Genomic DNA, 21,096 nt, shown 5'->3' on the forward strand with positions numbered 1-21,096 from the left:
AAAAGTCGTAACCGTGCGGGGCTGTTTTCGTATTTTCTGGATTATGTATGCCTTCTTGATACTCGGCAGTTTCGTAAACCCCCGCGCGCGAATAAAATACCTCGATATAAAACAAATAAAAATGAAATCAAATAAATTGAAAAAGAGATACTTATTACGGACGAAGGAATGCCACGTTTCATGCAGCACTTTTTGCATCGCAACAGTAGTTTCTGTACGTGTTTTTTTTTTTTTTTCGTTTGTTGGTGTTTTAAAACAACATTCTTACTGTTTCCGTGTTCTGTTTGATATGTTGATGGGACTGTGCATAACGTCTTACCGAGACCTGAAAACAACTGCATTAGAAACAAACACCACGTTGCAATGGGGTCATTCCATGCCAAAGTGGAAGCGGCAATCTTTTCATCCCTGGGATATGTACGAAAAAAGTAATTTGGATAAAAAAAATCCTCTGAACTAAAAGAAATTGAAAGTAGAAGTTATTTAAAATAAATAAATAAATATATATAAAAGTGCGGCTCTTAGGCGCCCGTTTCCGGGTTGAGCAGCGTCAGCGTAACTGTGCGCGTTGCATTATGGGACGTTTCCCCGCTAAATTTAGCAAGAAAATTGACGTCACGTGACTTCAACACCAATTCAGCCTCCCCGCGAAACTTAGCGGGAAAAATGACGTCACGACTCCGTGTCAACGTCACCCATGAACAAAATCAGGGGCACGATAAGAGGAGGAGGAACGGAGGAAGAGGAGGGAAGGAGGAGGAGGAGGGGTATACACTCCCCTCCGTACTCTTCCCTCCTCCTCCTCAAGAGCTGCGCTCTAGTTTCGCATTACAGAGATTTGTAAACGTCTTTCATTTTTTTTAATAAATTCTATCTTTGCTGATATCATGCTCGAAATTTCTGAAATTTGCACAAAACCTATGTAGTTAAAACGTTTTGCAAGAAAACGGTTACTCACCACGCAAATTTAGGTGAGTGCCTAATCACTTAGTAATATGCCCTATCTTACATTAAGATGTAAATATTGAAAGACGCCATATTAAGTCCAAATAGGAGATCCAAATAAAAGAAAATTAATGAGATTTTCTTTTTAGACAAATTATATTTCAGTGTTAGCTACAATACTTTTTTTACTTTTTTCTCTTAAGACTAACAATTGAATTGCTTGCATTACATTTTCGGTCTAGTTTTGTTGCGTTTTATTTGACAAAATCTTCAATTTATGTAGGAACGACCACAAGAGCCACAGAAAACAGTGGGGACAGCGGTGGCCCGAAACTTTCGAAATAGCCAAAAGTTCAATCCACCTCAACTGTTCAACATATAAAAAACTTAGAAAATTGCTTCTTGTTGTTGCTGAGAAAATATTTTCTTAAAGATGAGCTTTTCCGACCATGCCTCCAGGCGCCCGCCTCGTAGATGACGCACGCCGGCGTTCGCAAGCGAGGCGTCAAAAGTGTGCGACGCCGCCGAAAGAGGTCTCCAACTCTTTTTTGAAAAAAAATTTACTCAGTTGGAGTTTGAAATGGACGTTATCCTGACTTCCATGTATCTGTATCCTATTTCCATTCCGTAATGATACTGGCATCTTAATTTTACAGTACTGTTCAGGTAACTGCCGCCGAACGCAAGCCTGTATCGTCTGCTTCCCGAGTTTGGGAATGCGCACTGCGTGTCAGAATCGCCTGTCGTATGTTCAGGTGTAGACCCGCCGGCAATATGAAGGTGAACGCCGGACCGTCGAAAGCTCCGTGCTATCAGTGCCATGACGCGGCTGCCGTGACGCCTCGCTTTCTTATCGCGATATGAAGGTGAACACCGGACCGTCCACCGCTCCGTGCTATCAGCGCCATGACGCGGCTGCCGTGACGCCTCGCTTTCTTATCGCGATATGAAGGTGAACACCGGACCGTCCACCGCTCCATGCTATCAGCGCCATGACGCGGCTGCTGTGACGCCTCGCTTTCTTATCGCGATATGAAGGTGAACGCCGGACCGTCGACCGCTCCGTGCTATCAGCGCCATGACGCGGCTGTCGTGACGCCTCGCTTTCTTATCGCAATATGAAGGTGAACGCCGGACCGTCGACCGCTCCGTGCTATCAGCGCCATGACGCGGCTGCCGTGACGCCTCGCTTTCCTATCGCGATATGAAGGTGAACGCCGGACCGTCGACCGCTCCGTGCTATCAGCGCCATGACGCGGCTGCCGTGACGCCTCGCTCTCTTATCGCGATATGAAGGTGAACGCCGGACCGTCCACCGCTCCGTGCTATCAGCGCCATGACGCGGCTGCCGTAACGCCTCGCTCTCTTATCGTGATATGAAGGCAAACGCCGGACCGTCCACCACTCCGTGCTATCAGCGCCATGACGCGGCTGCCTTGACGCCTCGCTTTCTTATCGCAATATGAAGGTGAACGCCGGACCGTCCACCGCTCCATGCTATCAGCGCCATGACGCGGCTGCCATGACGCCTCGCTTTCTTATCGCGATATGAGGGTGAACGCCGGACCGTCGACCGCTCCGTGCTATCAGCGCCGTGACGCGGCTGCCGTGACGCCTCGCTTTGTTATCGCGATATGAAGGTGAACGCCGGACCGTCGACCGCTCCATGCTTTCAGCGCCATGACGCGGCTGCCGTGACGCCTCGCTTTCTTATCGCGATATGAAGGCAAACGCCGGACCGTCGACCGCTCCGTGCTATCAGCGCCATGACGCGGCTGCCGTGACGCCTCGCTCTCTTATCGCGATATGAAGGTGAACGCCGGACCGTCCACCGCTCCGTGCTATCAGCGCCATGACGCGGCTGCCATGACGCCTCGCTTTCTTGTCGCGATATCAGGGTGAACGCCGGACCGTCGACCGCTCCGTGCTATCAGCGCCGTGACGCGGCTGCCGTGACGCCTCGCTTTCTTATCGCGATATGAAGGTGAACGCCGGACCGTCGACCGCTCCATGCTATCAGCGCCATGACGCGGCTGCCGTGACACCTCGCTTTCTTATCGCGATATGAAGGCAAACGCCGGACCGTCGACCGCTCCGTGCTATCAGCGCCATGACGCGGCTGCCGTGACGCCTCGCTCTCTTATCGCGATATGAAGGCAAACGCCGGACCGTCCACCACTCCGTGCTATCAGCGCCATGACGCGGCTGCCTTGACGCCTCGCTTTCTTATCGAGACATGAAGGTGAACGCCGGACCGTCCACCACTCCGTGCTATCAGCGCTGTGACGCGGCTGCCGTGACGCCTCGCTTTCTTATCGAGATATGAAGGTGAACGCCGGACCGTCCACCACTCCGTGCTATCAGCGCTGTGACGCGGCTGCCTTGACGCCTCGCTTTCTTATCGCAATATGAAGGTGAACGCCGGACCGTCCACCACTCCGTGCTATCAGCGCCATGACGCGGCTGCCTTGACGCCTCGCTTTCTTATCGCAATATGAAGGTGAACGCCGGACCGTCCACCGCTCCGTGCTATCAGCGCCATGACGCGGCTGCCTTGACGCCTCGCTTTCTTATCGAGATATGAAGGTGAACGCCGGACCGTCCACCGCTCCGTGCTATCAGCGCCGTGACGCGGCTGCCGTGACGCCTCGCTTTCTTATCGCAATATGAAGGTGAACGCCGGACCGTCCACCACTCCGTGCTATCAGCGCCATGACGCGGCTGCCTTGACGCCTCGCTTTCTTATCGCAATATGAAGGTGAACGCCGGACCGTCCACCACTCCGTGCTATCAGCGCCATGACGCGGCTGCCTTGACGCCTCGCTTTCTTATCGCAATATGAAGGTGAACGCCGGACCGTCCACCACTCCGTGCTATCAGCGCCATGACGCGGCTGCCTTGACGCCTCGCTTTCTTATCGCAATATGAAGGTGAACGCCGGACCGTCCACCACTCCGTGCTATCAGCGCCATGACGCGGCTGCCTTGACGCCTCGCTTTCTTATCGAGATATGAAGGTGAACGCCGGACCGTCCACCGCTCCGTGCTATCAGCGCCATGACGCGGCTGCCTTGACGCCTCGCTTTCTTATCGCAATATGAAGGTGAACGCCGGACCGTCCACCACTCCGTGCTATCAGCGCCATGACGCGGCTGCCTTGACGCCTCGCTTTCTTATCGCAATATGAAGGTGAACGCCGGACCGTCCACCGCTCCGTGCTATCAGCGCCATGACGCGGCTGCCTTGACGCCTCGCTTTCTTATCGCAATATGAAGGTGAACGCCGGACCGTCCACCACTCCGTGCTATCAGCGCCATGACGCGGCTGCCTTGACGCCTCGCTTTCTTATCGCAATATGAAGGTGAACGCCGGACCGTCCACCACTCCGTGCTATCAGCGCCATGACGCGGCTGCCTTGACGCCTCGCTTTCTTATCGCAATATGAAGGTGAACGCCGGACCGTCCACCGCTCCGTGCTATCAGCGCCATGACGCGGCTGCCTTGACGCCTCGCTTTCTTATCGCAATATGAAGGTGAACGCCGGACCGTCCACCACTCCGTGCTATCAGCGCCATGACGCGGCTGCCTTGACGCCTCGCTTTCTTATCGCAATATGAAGGTGAACGCCGGACCGTCCACCGCTCCGTGCTATCAGCGCCATGACGCGGCTGCCTTGACGCCTCGCTTTCTTATCGAGATATGAAGGTGAACGCCGGACCGTCCACCGCTCCGTGCTATCAGCGCCGTGACGCGGCTGCCGTGACGCCTCGCTTTCTTATCGCAATATGAAGGTGAACGCCGGACCGTCCACCACTCCGTGCTATCAGCGCCATGACGCGGCTGCCTTGACGCCTCGCTTTCTTATCGCAATATGAAGGTGAACGCCGGACCGTCCACCACTCCGTGCTATCAGCGCCATGACGCGGCTGCCTTGACGCCTCGCTTTCTTATCGCAATATGAAGGTGAACGCCGGACCGTCCACCACTCCGTGCTATCAGCGCCATGACGCGGCTGCCTTGACGCCTCGCTTTCTTATCGCAATATGAAGGTGAACGCCGGACCGTCCACCACTCCGTGCTATCAGCGCCATGACGCGGCTGCCTTGACGCCTCGCTTTCTTATCGCAATATGAAGGTGAACGCCGGACCGTCCACCGCTCCATGCTATCAGCGCCATGACGCGGCTGCTGTGACGCCTCGCTTTCTTATCGCAATATGAAGGTGAACGCCGGACCGTCCACCGCTCCATGCTATCAGCGCCATGACGCGGCTGCCTTGACGCCTCGCTTTCTTATCGCAATATGAAGGTGAACGCCGGACCGTCCACCACTCCGTGCTATCAGCGCCATGACGCGGCTGCCTTGACGCCTCGCTTTCTTAGCGCAATATGAAGGTGAACGCCGGACCGTCCACCACTCCGTGCTATCAGCGCCGTGACGCGGCTGCCTTGACGCCTCGCTTTCTTATCGCAATATGAAGGTGAACGCCGGACCGTCCACCGCTCCATGCTATCAGCGCCATGACGCGGCTGCTGTGACGCCTCGCTTATCGTGGTATGAAGGTAAACGCCGGACCGTCGACCGCTCCGTGCTATCAGCGCCATGACGTGGCTGCCACGGCAGCCGCGTCATGGCGCTGATAGCACGGAGCGGTCGACGGCCCGGCGTTCACTTTCATATCGCACACGACTGTACAAACAATTCAGACCGGATGGTTCTTCACCGATGAAAAATAATAACAGTGACGTCGCTTCCCCATTGAACTTAAATGTATTTTGATAGAACTAAGATGTATCGTAGTTCGTTGTCGCATAAAGCAAGGACGCGCTGCCGAGATGGCTACGACGTCATGGGAACTACTATGTCACTCTTCTAAACGTCATTGTGGGCAGGGCTTGGGGCAATTTTTTTGCGCGCAATATTGAAATCGGTAGTAAAACGCGAAAGCTGATCGATAATATTATCTAAGAAAATATTACACTTTCGCGAACTCGGTTAATTGGTCAAGCCTCTGATAGTAGTTGTAGTCAATACTGCAATTGCAACATAAGCCATAAAACCATTAATTAAAATTTATTGAAAAATTAAAAATTTTGTTTAATAAACGGGCTTATCATAAAGGTTATTATCTCATCTAATGTCCGCCGAGTCCACTAAGATGGCGAAGACGGCACCTATGTAACTCCCACCTTTTATATCAAACACACTTCCTCTGAAAATACCAGTGAGCTCAGCATGCAAGCCATGTTTTGCTGGCGTCCAGAGTATTCCGCGGAGTATACTGATCTGCACATGAGCGGAACCTCAGGGTTGTGAGGCGTCCGCCGTAAGGAGTGGAATGCTTTTCCCATTTTTACACTGCTTTTGATAGCACTACATATTCTATCGACATCAGCGTTATCATTTCGCATCGGTGAAGAGCTATCCGGTCCGAATTGTTTTTATATCTGGACATAGGACAGAACAAAGCCGACGCGCATTATGCATTCACAAACTCGGGAAGCAGACGGTGCAGGCCTGCGTTCGTCGGCAGTTACCTAAGCAGAACTAGAGTAAACTTGAGGCGCGACTATTATTATGTAACGGAAAGAAAATACGGATGTATGGAAGTCAGGATAACGTCCACTTCAACTGAATAAAACGTGTTTTCAGGAGAGCATCTGGGGATCTTGCGACGGCGCTGGCAAACGTATGGGTGCGTCGCTTGGAGGCATGGTCGGAAAGGCTCATCTTTAAAAACTGATTTCTCAGCGAGAACAAAAAGTGCGTTTCTAATTTTCATATATGTTGAAAAGATGGGGTGGATCGAATTTTAGGCTATTTCAAAAGTTCCGGGCACCGCTGCCCACCTTGCTTTTTCTGGCTCTCAATATGGACGATTTGGCATGAACTGGAAATTTTGTCAATTAATTAAAACGCAAGAAAACAAGGCTTTGAAAATGTAACACGAGCTATTTCATTATCAGTCTCAAGAGAACGAAGAAAAAAAAAAGAAAAAGAAAGTGTAGTAGGTAACACCCAAATCCAAGTTGAATAAAAAAAGAACAAAAAACAAAGACATCTCATAAAGTCCCTTCTTTTTGGAACTCCTATTTGTACTCAAAATGGCGTCTTTCAATATTTGTATTTTAATGTAAGATGGGGCATAATAATAAGTAATTAGGTGTCAACTTATATGGGTGTGGTAAGCAACACTTGTTCTACAATGTTTTGCTTAACTACGTAGGTTTTGTGGGAATTCCAGAAATTTAGAACACGACATCCGCAAAAGATAAAAGTTATTTTTACCACAAAAGAGGTAAAAGGTGAGAGGCATCTGTTTCTCTTTTTTTTTTTTTCGTACGTATCCCGGACGTGAAAAAATTTGCCCCGTCTCCTTTGGTATGGAATGACCCAGTAGCGAAGACGTTGACCTTCCCATTGCAGCGTTCTCCGTTCAATGCACGCTCGATATATTTTGTCGCACTGCGTACACGAGGGAGTTTCGCGAAATGTACAAAACAAAATTAAATTTTGGAGCGTGACAGCGCGAGTGCGAATTTATCGGCTCTAAACGGTACACTGCGAACTTTGTAACTTTTATTTACAGTACATTACAAACGCGCGTGCATGTAATAAAAACATTTAAAAAAGAACTAAAACAAGAACAAAAGAAAACGAGGGCGATAACGTTGCGGAATGATTCCATTCCAGCCGCGATTCGCGGCCGACAACGGTCGGGGCCGTAATTTAAGAAGAGAATAAATTACGACGGTTTTCTCAAATGGTTTGAGAGATACGGCTCTCCGCAAAGCATGTAAACATAACGCGGCGGGACGTTGTTAAGGCGTAAACTCGGTCGACGAGAGAAGCAAGCTTTTTTTTTTTTTGTGTGTGTATTTTCGTACTATCTAGTATTGGGTATAGGAAGTGGTGGCGGAGAAGTGGTAGTATTGGGTAGGAAGTGGTGGCGGGAAATATAAAAAAAAATGGTCGGTTTGCTGATAAAACATGAATCCAGGGTCGCTCTACTTTAACACCTCGTAGAAAATAGTCTGATGACACTGTCTGTGTTGTTTTTTGTATGACAGTCACATTGTTCGTACAAACACTGACTGCCGACACTTTCAAGCACACGTATGTGCGAAGCAAGCGTGCTTCGAACATGCTTGAGATGTGCCCGCAGACAACTGTCTTCGGATAATTGTCTAAGGAAAATTCCGACGTCTTGTCTGCAGCGCATCCCACGTCTTTTGTGCGATGCATGGAGCGGTGTTTTGACCAATCCTGATATAATCACGCGAAAGCTGAGACGTTACGTTCAGACTCAGATCGTCGCCGATGGAATTTTTTAGGTCGGAGAAGTATTTTTCGGCTTCCTCCTCGTTTGTCGAGTGCCTTTCTGGTGGTCGCATGCACTCACTGCAACTTCCCTGTGTGCTGCTGCGGAAAAGTAGAGGCGGGACAAAACGCGAGGTTGTAATGTTCACGCTTCTTGCACTTCTTGCTTCCCGATTGATTCGTCCTCGTTCTTATCGGCTAATGCCGCAAAATCATTGGCCGCGGAGCGATGATCGGGTGCATCGGATTTGCCGACACACCCTGGGTAAGGAGTGTTCAGCCGCGATATGTTTGTAGCTTTTGCCGGATAGATGGCGCAGACTTTCTTCCGGAAAACAAACCGTGTTTCTCACAGCTGCAGGCATGCAGGTCGGGCGCTCGGGGTGGGCTTTTCGCCGCCATAACCCAACTTCAGCTTTTGTTACCTCTTATTCCGCGCTTCACTTCGTCATTGCCACAGCAGGACAGGTTATGGCCACTTATAGGTCTTACTGCGTCCTTCTCCCCAGCATAGGCCTTTGTGGAGGCTCGTCAACGCCCGCTTCAGTGGCTCGGCATCTCGGTAAGACGAGAGAAGGTCGGCAATGGCGGTTCAATTTGGTGCGTGTTTAAAGCGTCTATACTTGGTCTGACCCAACGCTGGGGGGCTATGTTGCGCTTTTTGCACTCCCAGGAGACTAGGGAGAGGGAAGTGACGTCAACAACGCAGGAAATGCAGATTGGATGTTGATTTTGTTTTCTTCTGTCAACATCCAATCTGATTTGCTCTGGTCGTTGACGTCACTTCCCTCTTCCAAGTCTCCTGGGAGTGCAAAAAGCGCAACATAGCACCCCTGGTCTCACCTTAGCATGGACTATTGTTAGCCGCGCGTGCTAAAGGCGTTAGCTACAGTTTCTTTTGACCAAGCTTCGGCGGATACACGAGCGTTCGTGCAGGGGGTGCTCCAGTCAAGGCAGTCAAGGCTAGCCACGCCCGCTTGCAGAGCCTTCGCAGTTAGTCCATGCTAAGGGTGAGGGATTGGTAGCCGAGTGGCCTAGCGCATACCAGCTCGGAGCACGTGGAGCGAAAGCTCGCGCTGCAGAGCTCAGGCATCCTTGGCTCAATCCCCGCCCCTGTCCGTTTCGATCTGAATGAGCATCGTATCGGGGTGCGGTCGTGTATCACTACAGCGTGGTGCACGGTAAAGACTCCAGGCTAGAGGTTGTACTGCACTGGCTACATTTCTCATCTACAGCTGGGAGACTCGTGGCCCGCTAAGGCAGATCAAGTTCTAGGCTGTACAAACATACACACAACCCAATTTTTTTTCATGCTAAAGCAAGACGAAGTATGAATCCAAATCATAGTTCCTTATAGTAGCAGGCTATGGCCAAATCTATTGGCGTCCGTGCATTCGCGCAGCTTCAGTTCCTCTCAAATCTGCACATACGGCATCATACGGCATCACACGCGGCACCGACGCCACGTGTGATGCCGTACATCTTTGTACCGCCATCACACGCAACGTCAGTGCTTGGAGGCATTGAAAAATAATTTTATTGTTGTGAAACACGCAAAGAGCATCATAATTGTAAGAGGTCTGGGGAATAACGTAGCAGCGCAGAACTAGAGAAACACTCGCAAACTCAGACACACCAAAAAAATATACACTCACTCAGCGCTGGTGTGTCTGAGTTTGCGAGTGTTTCTCTAGTTGTGCACTGTTACGTTATTTATTCGATATGAACTACCAACTCGCCCAGTCAGCAGTCGTATCAGATCTGGGGAAGTAAGCGTGAGTGATAAGTTTATTGCATGCACAGTGCCAAAGACGCTCATATTGGCCTAGGAACGCTTTCAGTATACGATGATGCTACAGAGTGGTCTTGGTGCGACTAGTTTTAACGACCCTTTCGAAGCTTCGAAGGGGTCCAAAATGGCGATCACCATAGCAACCGACAGCGATGAGCCAATCACCTTGAGAGGTTCTGTCGTCTGTATGTGGGTATTTGTTTTTGTCCGGCTAGCAGGTGGGAAGGCAATGGCGCTACTTTCCCAGATCCAGTGACTTTAGTGGGAGCAGAAGACAGATATCGCACACAGGACATTCTTCGGGCCGCCGTCCGTGCAAGCACGAGGAAACAATGACGAATGATTTGACTTGTGGCCCACCCTTTGGTGATAGTGTCGCCATCTCGTTAAACCGATTAAGAAATAAATATAGCGAAAACGGTCTTGTTAAATTTTATTTGCACAAATACGCAAATACCACAACATCTAGTATTTTCGTCAAGGTTTTAATATTAAGGTAGGAGACATATCTTGTACGTGCAACCATACCTTTGTCACTTTTATTTTCTAAGTAATTGTAATTTTAAAATTGTCTCAAATGCGCTCGAGACAGTCAAAATGTTCATCTCTCATAATTTTCTTAAAAATACCCAAGCGCTCCCGGGAAAAAGTTTAAGGGCTGCACGACCTTCCTTACGTTTTCATAATGAATATACAAAAGAATGAATACTCTCGTGCATTCCTGAAACTCGGGTTTGTGTAGCGAAACTTGCCCATTTAGTGAGGAGCAGGTGAATTTCCCTTAAGCTATTAGTGAGCAGCTTCAACAAGCAGTTGCGCCACAAAACTCTTTTCTCCCTATACGTTAATGTGTACTCTACGCATTTGAAGTTGAAATTATTAGCGGCATGCGCGTGTCATTCAGTTTCCCGCAGTTCAGATTAAAAATTATCCGAGCTGCCTCCGTGCCGATCGCGCGCGCCAGATTTGAGCCGCCTTAATTGACAGTCTCTTGCCCCACTGAGATGCCGAGTCACTGAAGTGGTAATGATGAATCCACACGAATCCCGCGTTGGGGACAAGAACACTAAGGCTTACAAGTGGTCAGTTGCCCGTCGCGTCACCCCAGCGATGCAGTAAAGCGAACGGAATGAATGTCAACAAAATGTGAAAGTTTGATGGTACATGGCCGCGGCCCGTGCCTAACTGCTGCAACGCATCTATGTGCTCCAATAGACGTTAACGGAAAATCCCAGAAGTCCTTGCGACGAGGGGAATTGTGGGGCTGTTCGGATGTAGGCTCGTGCCGGCTCGAACGCTTCGTATATCCTGGTAACGGCATGATTTATTATTTCTTAATCACGAACAGCTCCGAGGACACACACACACACACAAAAAAAAAATAATAACAAAGGGATCGGAAAAGAAGGTTATCGCATACTTTTTTTTTTTCTACTGCCTTCTCTGCGGTCTCAAATCACAAACTGTTAAACTAAGTCAACTTCCTCTTGGCTTCTTGAATAATTTCACGTGCCGTACATCTAAACGTCGCCATGCGTCAAGCAGACGCTGGGGGCACCACACACTTCAGCAAATGTCTATTCGAGCCACTGAGTAAGCTGTACGCGCAAGAGAAGAGGCACTTCAATGGCCCCGCAGCATGAAATCATTGTTTGCCAGTTATCTGAAGCTCTGTCTAAGAACGAAGGGCGAGGGTAAGAGGGGCCGGAGAGGAGGAAGCAGACGTAACGCTAAAGAGAGAAGGAGGTTTGCCTCTTTCTTCTCCAGCGTTCCGTCTGCTTCCTCCTCCCCGGCGCGTCTAACCCTCGCCCTTCGTTCTTAGGTTGCAACGGACTATAGTTCCCCGTACTCCAGAAACATTCCAACAGTCTGACAGAGCAAAACAATAGCTCCTGTACCTCCTGACACGGTATATATCCAAAGCTCAGGAAAGTCTCATTTTCAAATGGCAGCACTAAACACCAAAAACGGCGGAACCCACAAAAATACCCGGGAATATATGAAGTGCCGATGCTTTAAGCGTAGCTGTATATATAGCTCCAATTATTCGCCATAGTGGGCGCTCTGTGTACGGGCTACATGGGGCTATAGAGTCAGCGAGCGGGCGCCCGCTTTATTGCTGGCAGTGCAGTCGCCCGCCCTTTTTCGTTGATGCTCGTAAGCACTCGTGCCTAACTCGTGCGTTTATCGTTTCTCTCTTGCAGCTTCGCTTTGCGCGACGTTTTCTTGCGCCCTGGGAGAAGAAGAGTGCCTGAGTGAGTATGTCCCCCGTTCAGCTCGTTTGCGATGAGAGACTTCCGAGCCCAAATTGACCGAGGCGCTTCAAACGGCGGCCGGAGGCAATCTGGCGCGGAAGCTGTCGTTACCGCAGCAGTTCCGCGCGCTTACGGCACCTGCCGGGCTTTCTTCGACCGCCGCTAGATGGCACTCCAAAGGCTCGTGTATTTTTTTTTTTATGCGAAAAAGTTTCTTTGATTGAAATAAAACGAGAAAAGTATGCGTGGAAAAAAGCGGTGACACAGCTAATGATTAATGTTGTAGTTTTAAGTAATGTTTTTTTTTTTTTTTCTCCTTAGTTGAAAAATGCGTGTTCTTGTCGACGCTCTCATCTCACTTGCTGCACTACGCCATTTTTGAGCGAAGGCATTGCCGAGGAAGAACGTTTTTTAACAATTAATCGTGTTAGTTGTATTGTACTGTAAACGACTTATTTTTCGCGGGCTCAATATTTCGCGATTTAGGTCAAAGCTGAAGTTTTAGAATAAGCTGAAGTTTCGCGACGCGCTGGAATCTCAATATATGTTCCAATGTGTTTACATTTTACCCGAATGGTTCGCGGGGCCTATATTTCGCGAATTTTAGGCGAATCACGAAATTCGCGAAAAAAATAGGTCCTCGTGAAAATTAAGTCGTTTACAGTATATGGGGGATTTATCTATATCTGGTTTCTTCGCTGCCAATTCGGTTGTTTTGTTGTTGTTGTTGCTGTTGCTTCAATCACGACACAGTCAGATCTAAATTCGATCTTTGAGAACTGTTTTTATTCGACTCTTACAACGACCAACAAAAAGATATCAACCTAACGCAATGCATACACGCGCTGCGAGGCATTTCACGACCATAGTGGTACCGGTCATGAGGTATAAACATTAGTAGATTCATTATTGTTGATATTGCCAATATTGCGATTCCATATTATTCGAAATTATTAAATGCTATCCTTGCGAACGAATGACACGGCTGTTTCATCTTATAAACCAAATCGGTAGACCGATGATCACATGATCAAAATAATCTTGAGGTACTTCGAACTTAATACATTGAACAAAGAAAGGAACTCAGAAACGATTGGATCTCAAAAAGCCGATGTGCCCAAGACAGTTAGCAAGTAAAACGTCATGCACATTGTCCCTGCGCACATCGTTTTTTTTTTTTTTTTTTTGTCTATTCGTATTTGAGTTTAGTCCTTCGCTGAGATTCTTTCGCTGTTCGCCGTGATTGGCTGCCACCGTGTTCTGCACGAAAACGAACGCACATACTTTTTTTTGGAGTGTAACACGTCGCTCAACCTTCGACCGACCGGGTGACGTCCTGGAAAGATACCGTGGAATAGCTTTATGGGGACAATTCAGACGGCCGGATTGGCCCATATCAAAGCACGCCACGACCGCGAACTTCCGAAGCATCATGCGGTGGTGTCCTTCCTTTCGGGAACGCCGCAGCCTATTCGAAGTGAAAGGGGAAGGGGCTCGAGGCTTAGTTCACAAAGTTTACTAGGTAGGATACTCCTCTCATTTGCATTCGACAGTGCGCCTACCTCGCCAAATCATTTCCTAGCCATGTGAGCAGTGTCGCGTCCGAGAGGACGCGTGCGCATCACGCTGTCGACGCGGCACCGAGGGAGAGGGCTAGCTGTCACCGGCGCACCGAGATACCGGACTCGCCGAGACAGCAGAGACGGCTGTTTCGACTGGCGCCCTAGATGCTCACGACGATAGATGCCAGCAGCCGCCCCCCCCCCCCCCCCCACACACACACACACACACAATTCAAAAGTAAAAACCTCGAGGCTTCGGCGCCTCCAGTCGTTCTAACTACGGAAAACATGCCAGCGCCAAGGCCGTTGGATTTTCGCTAAGTGTATTTCCTTATGGTCTAAGTGCAACATGAGAAACGCAGGAAAGCTTAGCAGAAAGAAATCACCTAGCATGGCGAGCACAGGGCTTTGCGGGATGGGCTTGTCCCGAGTTTCTTAGCCTGCAACGGTCAAGGCATTTGCTTAGGTTAAAGCACTCGTTGCAGCTCCGCCACGCCTTAGCGGCTCGCAGATTTGCTCCTGCCTGTCGGGAGGGCGCACGGTGGGGTGGGAAATGATATCCGTTTCTTTGCGGCTGTCCAGCGGACTCCCGGATCCAGTGCTACGACTGCAACTCGGAGCAGGAGCCCCGCTGTCTGGACCCTTTCAACCACAGCGTAGAGAACCGGCCCGTCCTACGCGAGTGCCAAGGCTGCTGCGTCAAGATCGTCAAGAGGCACGGCAAGCGTACGTTACACCTGTACTACCTTCGTTTCGCAAATAGACACGTATTTACACCCTTAAAGATGAACTCACGGGTACTATCTCTCAGTGCCCTTATTCAGTGCACTTACACTCACGCGTACTATCTTTCAGTGCCCTTATTTCGAGTATATGCGCACGCTTCGCATTTTCAGAGTATAGGCTATACTGTTGCTTGGAACCTTTTCATACATTGCTGCCCGATGAGAGCACCGAATAACGAAACAAAGAGCGTGAACGTGATAAACCCCCGCCCCCGTTTCTTACGTTGTGGACAGGATTGCGGCACCGGTCTTGTGCAATGGTATACGTGACGTTTGTATTGTTGGTCCTCTTTGTGCACGCAGTGCGCTAACTGCTTGCAAACTCTACGTGGACACCCACAGCGTGGTCCTCCTAGGGAAGGGGTTATATACATAAGGCAAAGTGATTCACCTTTTCCATAAAGCCGCGGTACCGCCACTAATACATCATACACGAGACAGTCTGCTTACAATGTCTGAGCTGTGTTTCTTTATTGCATGACGACCGAAACGAACATTCTTCGAACATGCCTGAAAAGTGTCCGCAGGTAATTCCGTCGTGGTGTCTCCAGTGAGCACCATGTCTTCTGTACGATGTAGTATGAGTAGAGAGACTGCGGCTTAAGGGTGTCATTATTTTAGCGTGTAGCCTGTTTTGTTGCTTGATATCGTTTGCGCCAGGTATCAGAATATTGGAACATATTGACCTACCCCGCAGTTACGGTACAGCTCTAAACTGGAGAACTGAATTAAGGGCTCACCAGCGAGTTACATTAGCGATAAAACCGTCCCAAAATCAGGGTAATTTTTGCCATTCGTACGTGCGTCAGATTTTAATCCATGCCGCTTTCCGACTGGGTAAAAACATTATGAGTGCGACTTATACACAGGTTTGGTTTTGATTTACCATGCTGAGGCCGTAAGCGGGACACTGAACGAGAATGTCGGCGAGATTTCTGACCTCTGCGATTGGCCAGCAGCGCCGCGCTTGACCTTGACGCTGACCAATCGCGATGGTCAGAAAGCTCGCCGAAGTTTCTTTTGCCGAATGTCCAGCTTAGAGCCCCTGGTGGCTCCTTTTTCAGCAGCGTGTTTGTTTTGTGCTATAGAATTAGGGGTTCGAGGCAAGCTATATGTAGGAATAACTACTACCACAGCGCAAAGATATTGTCACGTTCAGACTATGCGCAAGTGTTCGAAGCACTCTCGCTGCACGAGTAACGGATCGACTCGAAAATATCATCTGTGATTTCTCTGATCGCAAAGAAGAATAAGTGTACATTGCTCTAAAAGGCGTCGCATCGCCTAACTTAATTCATAGACAAGATACCCCGAAGTAATACCTACTTCCATTTGTGACAATTTTTTTTTTTTTTCAAAAGCGTGTGGTTAAGGTTTGGGCCTTCATTTCAGTCTGCGTTCGTGGGATTCGAAAGCTATATTTGAGACCATCCGCCCGTATTAGGTGTTCTAAAAGTACTTAGGGCACCAAATGCCCTAAGTCTGGCGCTCTAACGTGGCTTCTCTGTGAAGTCATCGCTCTATGCTGGTGGTCATTCTGGGTCATTCCTACTTGTTCTGCCAAGAAAAAGCAACTTCGATGGTGCGAAATGTACACTGCAAAAGGTACGCGTTCACCCGTAATGCCACCATAATGGCCGCTGATAGGACGTCAACGGAAGCCATAAGAATAGGGGGTTTTCACCGGACACCAGATTTGAGTGCGCTGTTCAGAGCACATGCGCAGAGCAAGCTCACATTGATAGGCTGCTAAGATCGGCGCTGCCGTCGCCTCGCCTCCGCTCCTCCGGACAAGCTGGTGCAATTTCAAGCTTTTCAAAGCTTCGTTCAGTCGCAAGCTGCACGTGCTTGCAATCATGGTGCACCGGTCGGGGCACCTTGCTTGCAGTTGTCTATAAAATGCAAGTTAAAAAAAAAACAATACTCTGGAGCCTCGCCGTGAGAACGTGCTCAGCAGTCGCGCACTTAGCTTTGACCGCAAGTGAATAGGTGAGCGGCGTTTGGCAACTTCCGGTTTCTTAGGAAATTTTGTTTCACTGTTAACAAACGACAACAATGAGCTGCAAGCCTGTGCACGTATAATTCTGAAGCCTCCAGACCGTATTTTTCAGAACCATGCTTATACAGGCTTTCAGGTTATCGTCGTCATTTGTCAACAGCTAAACAAAATTTCCTAAGGAACCGGACTTGCCAAACGCCGCTCCACGCCGCTCCCCTATAAGGAGTATTCACTGAGCGCCATATTTGTGAGTGATGCTCAGCGCATGCTCAGAACGAGCCCACATCAATAGGCTGCTAAGACCGGCAATCTTGAGGGTGCGGAATGCACGTTACAAAAGAACTGTGGAAGCTCGCCGTCAGCACGCGCTCAGCAGTCGCGCACACAGCTATGGCCGCCAGTGAATACTTCCAATACTCACTATATATAATGCCAGCGCGTGATTATCCTGCTGCACGGGCAGAATCCCGTGCACTCGAGTGCTCGAACTTCACCCGAAAACCGTTCACGAGCGTGATTTCAAATCGGACACCTCTCAGCTGCAGACCCTACGCAGGTGTTTGGGCGAAAGAAACGAGAGCGTGACGGCGAGACACATAAAAGCACACCTTGGAAGAAAGGAGCAAAACAAAACACGCGGAGTGCAAGATGAATGTGAAGCGTTAAACGTTCCTCACGCTCACTATGTGCGCAGCACACACACACACAAACACATTGGGGTGCGTTGAAAATTGTGGCTGTGGCCAAGGAGAGGTGTTTCTTTAAAAATAAGCCGCGCGCCCGTTGCGTGTTGCGAATTTGGCACTGGGAAGTCCGGAAATAGAGCGAGGACGGATTCTCCGAGCCCAACAAGAGAAAGAGATAGAAAAAAAAAGAAGAAAAATCAGAAACAGAAAGAGTCAGTGGGCGGCGAAGTAAACGGAAGTAAGAAAGAACTCGGAGTTGGCTCGGGACGTCTAGAAATCAGATGGGGAGGGTAGTTCTTCGCCAATCCCGGCCCTGCCGGCGTACGGCTTCCCTCGCGCGAAACAAGTGACTTACTCCTTGTTTTTGTCTTTGCGCCGGGAGGTAGGCATCCGATGCGGACAACAAACGTCCCGGAATAAGCGCCGAGGCAGGAACTGCCGTCGTCTCCTGTGAGGCTATACGGGAGGAGAAGCGGCCCCGGGCTCGCTGCCGCTTACACGTACGCCTCGAGCTTTCAAGGACACGATTCCGCTCCGAGAGGGCCGCCTCTTCCGGGCATGCGCGGAGGAGTTGGCGGACAAACGCCCAGGTCGCCTTGTTCCTTGAGGATAGCGAAGAGCATTCTCGGGAATGGTTTATTTATTTATATATTTATTTCTTTATTTTTGTCCACGCGATGTACTGTTTTCGGTACAAATGTGGTGTGATGGGCCGTTGAAAACAGAATTATGATTTTTTCCCCTCTCGAGGATAACGATAAAAAAACAGTGAGTGCGCAGGCGAGCTGGTGGATGTTGATCATGATGTAGAAAACCCGAGACTGTGGTAAAAGCAGGGAAAGTTGGTCGAAGAAGAAAGACAGGGGAAGAGAACGTCTCAATATTCTCTTCCCCTGTCTTTCTTCTTCGACCAATTTTCCCTGCTTTTACCACAGTCTCGGGTTTTCTACATCATGATCACGGATAACGAATGCTTTGTATTGAAGCATGAACCAGGAATGAGAAATTCGTGTTCGGGCACCGTCCCTGGTTCCATTTCTAAAAAGAGGGCTAATTCGTGCCGCATTCGACCAGCCGATGCATGTAAAGGGCACAACAAACTAAATACTAAGTTTTTCTCTTTTTTTTTTATGACCGTTATTTTTACTATGTTCACTCCTAAGCTGACATTGCGGTGGCATCTACGCGCCCGCCGGACCGACCACCGCCCCCCCCCCCCCCCCCTCCGCCCTTTCATCAACTGACCCCTCCCTCTTTCTTCGCGTGGGTAGGGCCGTATGGGTGAGTGCGTGATCACGATGAGCATGCCCACGGTTTACCCCGTTGGAGCCCACACCTATGCTAACCTTGTCCCCCGTATAGCCGAGGTGGGACCCACGGGGGCCTTGCATGAACAGCCCAAGTTGGGCATGCCCCCGCGGAGCCCACTTTTGTGCTCCCACGGGGGCATTGCGTCGACAGCTCAAGTGGGTGTGGCCTCGCTTTTTGCACGACTACACTAACGCTGTCTTTGGATAACCGAGGTGAGACCAACGAGAGTATGGCATGGGCAGCTCCAAACGGGTTTGTCCACGCTAAACCGACCTGGGATTCACGGAGCTATAGACCAACACGCAGCCCTGACGTCACGCAGCTGCGGTGGCGCTGTCGACGGCACTGCGCATGCGCAGACGCTTCACGCGAATTCGGCTTCTGCGCACGCGCAGTGCCCACCCCTGGTGTGGGCAAACGCGGGTTTGTTTGGAAACAAAACAGCGTGTCGGTCTATAGCAGGGGCCGCCCAGCCCACTTTTCCCACGTGGGGCTCATGTGGGCCCCCCCTTTATGTGCTACCTCGGATAAAAAGCATGATTGAGAATTCGTGACAGCATTTAAGCCAGTGTTGGTAACGGTGGAAGTCGCCAGTACTTTATACGTCAAACAGGGCATTGCAGTGTCAGTGTCGTAACGGCTGCTTAAATAAAAAGAAAAGAAAAAAGAAAAAACAGAACGGCCTAGCGTTACGTCCGGACGGAGCATTGAAACGCGTAGACTTAACCTTCCCCCCCCCCCCCCCCCCCCCCGTCCTCCTCTCTCTGTCCCCCGTGAACCTAGGGAAGGCGGAGATTTGGGCGTAACTTGGGTTACGTCGGGCGTAACGCTCGACTCTTCGGTTTTTTTGTTACCACTCTTAGTTATCTAGAACTTGCCATCGCATTTTCTTTTGACGCCACTCTGCGCGCCGAGCTCGTCAACATCAGTCGGTAATATGTGTTGACGTCGTCCAAACTTTGTAAAGGATTGTTCCAACGACGGCCAGTTTGAAGGAACAACTTACTTTCCGGGATTTTAGAGGATCCGAAAAGGCGAAAACGGTGGGATCAATAACATGGTGAAAAAGAAACATAAAGGAGGCTAGCTACTCCTGCTCTAGGACTGTACCGAATGTTCCCTAATGTACTTTGCGCGATTCTGACCGCCCCCCCCCCCCCTAACCACACACTCGCACACACACACGTCTTTATTTTTTTTTTCTTCAACCTCGTAGTCTCATGGCGAATACAGTTATATCCCCTTCTTCCTTTAGGCTACAACACCATGTACATGTCAAGCAATCTCCGCGCGCCCCGGAGAACTGGGCTTCACTGCACTCAACGCCTTTGTGCGGTGAAGGACGAATTCAGTTTTCTTCAACCTCCTGCCGTGGAAAATATATAGATAATGAAAGCAGCAGGCATTTAGACAACTTCATCAATCCGGCAGGTATAATAAACAGTGTAAAATAAACGCTCGGTAATAGCCAAATCAAATTAACCACTGATGTATATATATATATATATATATATATATATATATATATATATATATATATATATATATATATGTGTGTGTGTGTGTGTGTGTGTGTGTGTGTGTGTTTTGCGTCTTGCTCTAAAAACAATAAAAGTAGGAAGCATAATTTTCCCGTCCCCCGTTTATTCCATAATTATTCCCATAGTCAGGAGCCAGTTCACAGTCGCCAGTCAAGTTTTCAGAAATCATGGCACTATTTTTATGCACATCAAGTTAACTGCATTGTCATCTTTCCTCTTTTGGAAAAAGAAAAAGCAATGCTTTTGTGAGTTTTTTTGGTTTTTTTTTTTGTTTTGTTTTTCTACCCTTGGAAGTGGAAAAAAGTCCAACTGGTTGCCGCTTCACCTTTTTACGCCCATGGCACGGTTGAGGGCCGTCCTTCTGACTGCTAAAGCTCGAGATCTCCGGCTCGTCAGTGGACATAAGTGACCCATGCCGTTTCTGCGCCCCGGCGTCTTTAGATCCTGGAAGAGCCTCATACTGACATACCGTCGTTTAATCACATGCTGCATGACCCATATTAAAGACACCAAGTTTGTAATCGTACCGCACTGGTGACTAAAGTTCTCTTTTACACCGAAGGGTCCAAACGTAATTTCAGAGGCGGGATGCCACTGTTTTACGGGCGACCCTAAGGCCTTCAGAAGGAACTCCTTCAAGGAAGCGGCGAACCAGCAGGGGCATGCGCATTGTAAATCGCGAGCTGATTCGCGGATTCTTTTAAGCACTTGCATCTGAAGGCCCTTTAATATTACCGTTTCATATGCCTTTTTTGTACCAAAATCCTTTACAGAATTGACTTATCAGCTCGCAGTCCCAAATGTGCGCGTTCCATTCGGAATGCGCTGGATCGACATGAACTGCTCGTGATGACGTTATCGGATAGGTCTGGTGGTCATTTCTACTTGTTCTTGCCGAGCGA

The 21,096-nt window shown here is 49.4% G+C and overlaps 1 protein-coding gene across 1 annotated transcript in view; it reads left to right on the plus strand.

The window, feature by feature from the left end:
* Positions 1-21,096, plus strand: part of LOC8034042 (protein quiver) — a 49,399-nt gene that overhangs the window by 17,833 nt on the left and 10,470 nt on the right. Inside the window, exons 2-3 of the mRNA XM_029974485.4 lie at positions 12,260-12,310; positions 14,455-14,598. Of these exons, the coding sequence (XP_029830345.1) occupies positions 12,260-12,310; positions 14,455-14,598 (195 nt within the window). The remainder of the gene's footprint in view (positions 1-12,259; positions 12,311-14,454; positions 14,599-21,096) is intronic.

Source organism: Ixodes scapularis, unplaced genomic scaffold, assembly GCF_016920785.2.
Source record: "Ixodes scapularis isolate PalLabHiFi unplaced genomic scaffold, ASM1692078v2 PGA_scaffold0__279_contigs__length_252992795, whole genome shotgun sequence".
Lineage (NCBI taxonomy): Eukaryota > Metazoa > Arthropoda > Arachnida > Ixodida > Ixodidae > Ixodes > Ixodes scapularis.